Source organism: Engystomops pustulosus, chromosome 1, assembly GCF_040894005.1.
Source record: "Engystomops pustulosus chromosome 1, aEngPut4.maternal, whole genome shotgun sequence".
Lineage (NCBI taxonomy): Eukaryota > Metazoa > Chordata > Amphibia > Anura > Leptodactylidae > Engystomops > Engystomops pustulosus.
Window position 1 is genome coordinate 227,413,156 of NC_092411.1, and position 9,546 is coordinate 227,422,701.

At 36.1% G+C, this 9,546-nt stretch overlaps 1 protein-coding gene across 1 annotated transcript in view; it reads right to left on the reverse strand.

The window, feature by feature from the left end:
- ANXA10 (annexin A10) overlaps nt 1-8,494 on the reverse strand; it is a 51,193-nt gene extending 42,699 nt beyond the window's left edge. Inside the window, exon 1 of the mRNA XM_072120132.1 lies at nt 8,354-8,494. Within this exon, the coding sequence (XP_071976233.1) occupies nt 8,354-8,371 (18 nt within the window). The 5' untranslated portion in view covers nt 8,372-8,494. The remainder of the gene's footprint in view (nt 1-8,353) is intronic.
- Between the last annotated feature and the right edge of the window lie 1,052 nt (nt 8,495-9,546).

Sequence of the window (9,546 nt, forward strand, 5' to 3'; positions counted from 1 at the left end):
AACAATAAAAAAAGCCATCATTTTGCCAACTCTTTGAGAAAGCCAGTTAATAGCAAAACCTTGTTTTTTATCAGTTTATCATTTTTTTTTAAAATAATATCTTTTTGTTGACATCGACTCTGGTATTCATGGAGGGACATTTTTTATTGGCTTTGCTACAGTTTTTTGGTGGCCATTTTTTTTATTGTTGTTGCTTTGCCTTGTGAGCCATATTTATTATTTTATTATATACCTGCGCCACCATTTAGCTTCTTTTCGGACACTTGTGCTTTTTGTTTTTGTCACTTAGTTTGCGCGAACAGCACTTCAATCCCAACATTTTTCTGCCCTTATAGTTTCCAAACAAAAAACAAGTCTATCAAAATCTAAACCCTTTCAGGAATGTGGTTGTACATTTCTGATGCTCATTTGTACTTCTTGCAGTGCGCCAAGTACATTAAGGCCGTGCTCCACAATACAACATCACAGTGCAAATCACAGCTAAAATCGGGCACCGAAAAAGAACAAATAGCTCTAAAAATATTGAATGCCCCCATGGTGTTAACTACTTTCTCACTATAAACGTTGCTATTGTAAATCATACGTAACACTGTAATGTCGCCAATGACAATCTCTATTGTAATAAAAGTGAAATTGCAATTGGAATCAATAAAATGAAAATATCCAATAAAAATCACAGAAACAGGCAGTGGTGTGATGTACAAAAACGTGCAGTAGAAATGTGAAAAATCCAGAGCAGAACTGAATGAGACTTTATAATTTCCCATTAAAATGTGGCTACTTTTTATGCATAGCACTTGGCAGCTTTCAGAAAGATTTTTCTATAAGAACATTATTGTAAAACATGTTTATATGGGGATTAGTTCAGCTGTATAAATAGAGCTCCATGGACCATTAATATGAAGAGGATTGTGCAGTGTGAAACGAATTTTCGGCAGAATTGCTCTTTAAGGGGCTATGTATTTATATAAATGAAGCTGTTTAGTCAGGAAATGCCACTATGTTACACAAACCTTACTTCTATTGTGTATTATGTTCAAGTTCTCCAAATGCAGCTAACAATACCTACGTCCAAGGCCATTTTTTCATGTATATTATATTTAACAAATAATAGTATTATAGGAGAGAAATGTCCTAATATAGTCATGGTAACCAGACTGAAACCAAAAACCTCTATTGTTAACATTCCTGCTGCAATTTGGAAAACAATGCAATCATTGAAATATGATTTTTCAGTATTATGGTGAGGTGGGACTATTCAGTGAACAGTATTACTTAATTTATATATATCTATTGCAGTAATACTTTAATTTATTTTATTTGAAAATAATCTATTCTGAAAATCAAGCATGATAAACCAGGGACACTTGCTCTCTTACTCTAAAATCCAGATGCTGTGATTGTGGTAAATGTCTTATATTTGTTATCCATGGCCTTCTTCCTTAAAAAAATCAATTTTTAAAAATTATGCTAATGAGTCAGAAGGACTCTGGGTTTTTTACCAGAGCTCCTCCATGTTGTAACTTCACAGCACTTTCCCCTCTCACTGTGTGCTGAAACTTCATGTGATGTAGTGAGATTACATCAGGCAGAGGGAGGTGGAAGGGAACAGAGAAGAACGGGGAGACAGTGTAAATGCCGGAGCAAGGAGGGGGTCTGGTAACATCCCTTGGAGCCCCTCAGGCTCTTTAGCATCATTTAAAAAAAGTCATTTGATAAAGAAGGAGGCCTTGGATAACAAGTATAAGAAGATTACCACAGTCATGTTGTCTGGGTCTATGAATAAGTGACCCTGATTTATCATTTTTGATTTTGCTGGTTGATTTCCTTTAAAGCTAACATAAACACTTATGAGGTGAGCTAGGTATAACTAGCTGTGAATTTTAAAACTAGCTTATATACTTTTCAAACAGTCTCATTGTGTGTTGCTCTGCTATGTTGTCTCCCTTATCCGGAGAATTCAATTCTACACAGAGACGACATAGCATGAGCAATATACAGTTGAACAAATTGCTAAACTTGCGGTTTCCAGTTAATCTTACCTCCTTGTTTTGCTTATTGGACTTTATATAACATTGACATTTTAGAAGAGTGACTTTCTATCTATACACCTTACTTATGTTTGCTCGCCAGTAATATAGAGGTCGTGCCAACATACAGGGCATTGAAGGAAATTGAAGATGGAGGATATGAGTTTTTATGGGTTACTTTTGGGTTACATATGCCTTATAAATAACACCAAATACATTGTGTTACTATCATTACTGTATTTATAATATTTGAATGGTCAAACAGTGCACTGTATTCTTTTCTTACTCTTGCTCTTGTTTAATTTTAGCTGTGTTCATTAAATATTTGCTACTCTTTACCTTACTATATTTCATTACCTTGATACATATCATTTATCATTGTCTTATATGGAATACATTTTTTTTGTGATGCCCTAAATACATTCTATATATTTTTATATTATTCTAACAATACCAGAGAAATCTATGAGCCACTAATGTGCTATCCTTTATGGGGGGGGGACCAAATAAAGCACTCTCACTGATTGAATTAAGAGTACACCATGTTCTATGGAGACAATTTGAGAGGCTTTATCAATGTGAGTAGAGCAGAAGAGGGTTGCCCTCTACTCTCGGGGATATTCTATGTATGGAAGGAGATAGTGATCAGTGCTGGTAGATGGTTGTTTATGAAATATTTCCTAAGATTTTTGCCATACAAAATTCATTAATATTTTTGGAAATATCATGAACCTGCTTTAGAGTAAAGGAATTTTTTCAACAATTTAGAATGCCTGCAAATTCTCAAACCTATGTAGCAGATTTCCAGCAGTCACAATACTATTTTATTTGTAGCAAAAAGATTAAAAAACAGTGAAGTAAAGAGTTCAGACCATTTCCAATAACTGTTTCTATCTCAAGTACCGTATTTTTCAGACTATAAGGCGCACAAAAAAATCCTTTGATTTTCTCAGAAATCAAAGATGCACCTTATAATCTATATATGAACCTAGACGTTTTAGAAGGCATTTATTGATGGTGCGCCTTATAGTCTGGTGTGCTTTATACTGTAAAGTATAAGACGCCAGTCCAAAAGATACTGTAATTAAAGGTTACACCCAAGAAAATATCCCCTATCCTATACCACTAAGTTGGGTGAGATTTATCAGAAGTATCTGAATACAAAACTGTTCTTGTTGCTCATGGCAACTAATCAGAGCTCAGCTTTCAGTTTCTCACAGCAGTCTACAAAATGAAAGCTGAGCTCTGATTGGTTTCCATGAACTATAAGAGCGATTTTATTCTCAAACACTTCTGATAAATCTCCCTCATGGACTCCATTATTTACCTCCTTTGTTATCCAGTAAAGTTTAATTAGTTAAACCCCTTTCTGACCAGGCCTTAAAAGACGTTACTGACCGGAGCTTGTCTAAAAAGATGGGCCAAAAGTTCTTTTTTGTGCAATACCATAAAATGTTTGCTGCATGAGTTAAAAAAATAAGTTCATGGACCTTTTTCATTTTTAGTTTCTTGGGGAGTTAAAGTTACAAAAACTGGAGAGAAAAAGATATATTTTTTATATTGTATATTATATTTTTTTCAGTTTTCAAATTAACTCAAAACGATCATTATAAATTGATCCCCTAGTGCAGTGATGGCGAACCTATGGCACAGTTTGGCGAACCTATGGCACAGCCCCAGGGCAGAGTTTGCCAAATAGGACTCAAGGCCTCTTGCAGTCCCAGGCAGCCCAGGACCCTAGAAGGAAGCTACAATGAAAATCCAAACTTCTTCTCCTTCTTTCTACTGTATTGGCGTCCTCTGGTGCCTATACAATTTAAACCTGTGACACAGCAGGGATTAATAAGTTACTGCTTAAAGTGTCGCATTGGCACTTTGCGAAAAATATGTGGGTTTTGGTTGTAGTTTGGGCACTCGGTGTCTAAAAGGTTTGCCATCACTGCCCTAGTGTGTGACACTCTTTTAGATATACATAATCTGTACTCTGGCAATGTTTTTTAAACTTTATGTGACCTCCACAAGGTCATAAAAGACTCCTGCGGGACATTTTCACATTTAAAAAAAAAAATTACATTTTTTTAAATTCTGCTTTTCCCCTGTAGCTGGGGCATCTGAAAAAGTGGCAGTTACAGGGGAAAATGACCCCTGTGGGAGCAGATGTGGAATCAGAGCTGTACTGGGTCAGATTAACCTCTTCAGATCTTGAGTTCACAGAAACGCTGGGTCTGTTTTGCCAGCAGCAGTGCCGGATCTCCTCCACTGTGCATTATGCTACTTCAGTGTGATGTTGTGAGGTGTGGAGAAGGAAGAAGTGGTAATAAACTACATCTTCCTTCTCTTGGCTGTCGTGTGGGTGCAGAAGAGAACTGCAGACTCGGGACCAGCGCCCGTTGACGTCTTTTGTCAGTGGGAAGTCGGGGTAGAGTTAAAATGATTTTACCTATTTTCTGGAATCTAAATCTGTATGTGTTTTATTGTTAAGAGGAACTTATAGTGCACAAACCAAGACAGATTGCTCTTCTGATTATTACTTTTATTCATATAATTGCATTTGTTGGCTTGGTCCATTTTTTAAGCAGAAACATGAAAATGGCCAACAAGTTGTGTAGTTTATTTGAAAATATAAACACATGTAAACTACAAATTTTATGGAAGTTTGTCGTTGTTTTATAGTATTTGATACTTATATATTGTTGTAGAGCTTTGGAAAAATTATAGTATAATTATACTAGATATGTATTAGAGCAAAGAATGTCCTCGTCACTGCTGACTGGCTTTTATTTGCTGAAGATGCTTATCACAAAGTCAACTTGTGTTGGTGACCAAACCCATTAGTAACTGAATAAACCTTATGATATTGTGTGAAATGGCTGAACAGTGTGACATGATTTTAACTTAAAGGTTTTTTGCTACTTTGTTGCTAACTTTCCCTAAAATACCATATGTTACTTGTTATTCTCCCAAATCCTCCAGCACAGACCAGTCTTTGCATAAACCTACATACAATTTGTGTGCATAGAAGCCTGAAATGAAGTAGTCTGTTTTACACTGAAGCTTTTAATTACAATATGGAGGCATGATCTCGTTCACTCACAAAAAATATACAACTCAGAAAATACTGCATCTCCAGATAGCAAATCCCTATCCTCTCTTCACATGATTAGCTGTTAAGCTTTGCTGGGAACAACGATCTGGCTCATATTAATATTGTATTTATATGTAATCTAAAAAAAACTCTGCTGCATGCTCTGAAAATGTTGTAAAACCATTGTGAAAACATAAAAATAGAAAGTGCAAAAATTAAGATTCCCGTATATAACTTTCAGCTTTACCAAAGATACCTCTGGTAAGACATGATATATTTTCTTCCTATTTATACATAGAAGTTAGACTTGAAGACTGGAAGAGCCACTCATTCCATAGTACATATATATGGATGTGTCTGTTCAGCAGGGGCGTAACTACAGTGGTAGCAGCGATAACGGCTGCTATGGGGCCTGCATTGTCATGGGGCCTCGACATTCTACTTGACACAGGATGGGCACCATTATATACATATAATGCTGCACATTGCACAGCATATTATGTATGTAAAAGTGCACATCTTCCACAGTTTGAACTGACAGGTCAGGTAAGAGAGGGTGTGGACAGCAGAACAAGACTAGGGATCTCTTATTTCTAATTCCTGCCATGTACTCCCCTCATGTGGTCAGCAGCTACTGGGACAGACCTGTGTAGGTGTATAAATGTATATATCAAGTGCGTAAGAGTGCATGTGTGAGTATATAAATATGTATTTTTTCTGAACAGTTAGGGGGACCCCATTCAGAAGTCTGCTATGGGTCCCAGGAGAGAAGGCAAGAAAGGACACGTAGGAATCATCAGTCAGCTTTTCATAGTGACAGCTGGAGATAGTATTCCAGGAATATGAAAGTCTGATACAAAAACCCATAATGCTATAAATAAATAAATATAACAAAACTCAGTGTCATTGGTCACAAAATGGAGCTTAAATAGTTTGATTTTATGATTTACAAAATGTTATGGGCTTTCTAAACTAGACAGAGTTATCACTAAGATGTCTGCCACTTAAAAGTACAACTCCCACGATCCTTTAGTCATCAGTAACTCCTCCTCCCTCTTATGTGATAATGCAACAGACCTTTCTGCTGTGTTACCATAGTAATGATGTGTAATGTCATGACTGCACATTACATCACTGAGATGACCACAACACCAAACACCGGCCATACTGGATGCACTGCAACCAACTGACTACAGCCAAACATAGTGGTGCTCACATGACCTGCCCAGGCAGGTGCAGTGATGTGGACATGTGACCAGCGTCCATCTAGTATTTTATTTCTCCACTACAGTGTATGTCCACAGCATTTTTCTGCTAAGGGAAGCAAAATTTTAAACAACTAATTTCATCTAAGTTTATATTTTAGGGATCCATTTGTATATGAATTATGCTTATTTCTGGAAATGGGAGAATATTATATTTTAAAGCTTGAACATAGTGTGATTGTTAATTTATGGATAGCCACAGACCTCTTGAATAAAGCAATTCCTTCTGGGACTAGTAGCACTTTTTACTAGCACTAGATAAGTTTTGCTTTTTAATAAGCTGATAAGCTGTAAAATAGAATAAACCTTTACCAAAATATGTTAAAAATATGTCAATCCATCACCCTTCCTCAGATTCAGATACAGGTGCTGAGAATGCATGTATTTCTGGAGAAAGTCTGTTCGGCCCCCCTGTAAGACCCTCTTCTTCCTTCTCCATTCTGTCTTCGGACGACAGGCTTGGGGGGGGGGGGGCTGTACAACTCAAAGAGCTATATTTTCTGAAATGTGCCACCTCGAAACAAAGTCCTAAATCATCACTTTAATATTGCACCAGAATTGTGTTTCTTGGTATCGAAAACACAATCCTGACGCATTAAAGGTTGTTTTCTCTGCCTTAAAACTACACTAGAACTGGCTGCGGTGGTTCAGACGATATAGCTGTTTGAAGTGTGCCCCTGCCATGACATCTATACATGCACTATCCATGCTATGCTATGCATGGGGCATGTGAAATGCGGGCACATTTATTCACATGGCAAGAGTGTTAAAATTAAAGGGTTAAATTTATTTCATCATTGACTTGGAATACCTACCTTCTACATTACACTGTATAATATAGCATTATAGAAAGTGAACAATAAGTAAATAACAAAGTTAATCATATACTACTAACAGTGATATACCATGTATTGTGCATCAGGCCTGAGCGAATGTGTAACGTGCCATCTCTAGGATATGTATAATAATCAGACACTCAAGAATGTACACGATACACTCTTTATGTTATATAAATTATTTTCATGCTTAGACTTGTTTTCAGTGATCAATTGAGAATTTATTACAGAACGTGATAAGGTTAAAATTTAGTTTATAAACTGTATTATTCTGTATTTAAAGTATTGAATCAAGATCGAACAATGGTCATAATGCTGTTAAAAATTAGAAGTCCTGAGTAGTTAAATGCATTGTTTACACTTTGGATAGAAGCAGTAAGGCTAAGTTCACACTACCGTTCAAACCTTCATTCCTTACCTCCTGTTTTGTTCCCTATGTGATCATTGCTTTAATATGAAATCATTTTCTATGCTGCGTATTGAAGCTTGTTTAATAATAAGAGGAGGATGCCCTTAACCCCGGCAACATCTCAACATATGTTCTGTTGTTACTGTATAATGTTTTGAACAATTTAATAAAATACTTTTTTTGTAAAAAAAAGTAAAGAATGGAGGTTTAATGTATCAGTTAAAAATCATATCGACATCAATGTCAATTTTATGTAATTCGTTATGTTCAGTTTAGGTAGGTATTTGCATTTTTTTGGACTAAATAAATGCCAGTGGCTGCAGTACTTTATCTCTGTTTCTCTAACACATGACGGATGCTTTCCTAACTAACCATTAAATTTACATTGATGTCAATGGTATTTTTAATTTATACCATAAACCTCTGTTCTTTTACATTTTTACTTTTCTTTAATGGAGGTAAGGAACGAAGGTTTGAACGGTAGTGTGAACTTAGCCTAACATCATGGGTTATCTACGGCAAAAATATTTTCTTCAGTACTTGTTCTGCAATAATTACTAATATATGTATATATGGTTATGAAAGCTATGTTCACCAAAATAATAGAGCACTAATACAAGAGGATTGATCAGTTATTTAGCTTTGCTCTAAAACATGTATAACATGTTGTATGACCTCCAAACACCTCTTATGCATATGAATGACATAAATACAATAGTGCAACTTACATAGCCCCCACAAAACATTGTGGCGTAGGTTGTCTAGTGCAGACGCTGAACAGATGAATTCTCGGAGAGTCTCCAAATGAAACAGGTTTAGTTGAAACCTACAAAGGGAATGTGCCAACTCCACCCAATCTGATAATATGACCCACACACGTATCATTTTCAGTTTGCTTAAAACAAAAGAAAGCACTTCTTGGTACCTGGTATGTGTGCTAAACCATCAATCAAGTTCATGTAACAAATTAATTTTGCAATACAAATAAAAAGTAATCTTTGCTTTACCTATGACAGATATGAAACTAACCAATCACATCTCAAGTTCACTGAAAAGGATTGGGTTAATAATTAATCTTATGACACATTGTAGTGTCACCATATATTTGACTACAAAGAAATTTATTTCTGTTGTAAGCATTTCAGAGGCATTAGCAATAAATTATATACAAAAATGTAGGTATACTCTGTGTGTGAGTGTATGATATATATATATATATTTCACAAGAAATCAAAGCAGCACAGTAAATGACCATATCAAATTATTTATATTTATTTATTTACACATATACATACACAGGGTTACATACAAGATACGTTCCATAGGTTTGTTCTTAAGTTTAATTTGTATGTAAGTTGAAACTGTATATTTTTAATTGTACTTCCAGACAAAATAATTTTTGGCCCCAGTGACAATTGGAGTTTCAAAATTTTAAGCTGTATTTGGACCAAGGATTATCAATGAAGCTTCATTAAAGTCACTTTACAGCTGATCATTGCAGTCTGGGACTATAGTAAAGCATCTAGAGATCTTCACCAGAGGTCACAGTGGGCAAAGGGGTCCGTCTGCAAGTAGGGGTCTTCTGTAAGTTGGGTGTCCTAAACTATGCGACCGCCTGTACGTATATATGTATATATTTATATATTATACACACATAGTGGCACATATACTTACCTGGTCGGCGAAGTTCCCCGAAAGTGCATTGTCCGACCAGAATGCACTGTGCTGCAATTCACTAAGATCGGGCGCCAGATATCCTGCATGTGTAGCTTCCCCGCTCAGGTCCGCCGGAGTTCACCTTCTTCTTCCTGGTGTAAGTGCTTGATCTTGTGACACAATTTGAATCTTAAATCCTACGCTCAGTCCGAATCAGTCGGATTGTTCGACTGCCCGCCCCCTGATTTCTGTTGCATGAAAGCCA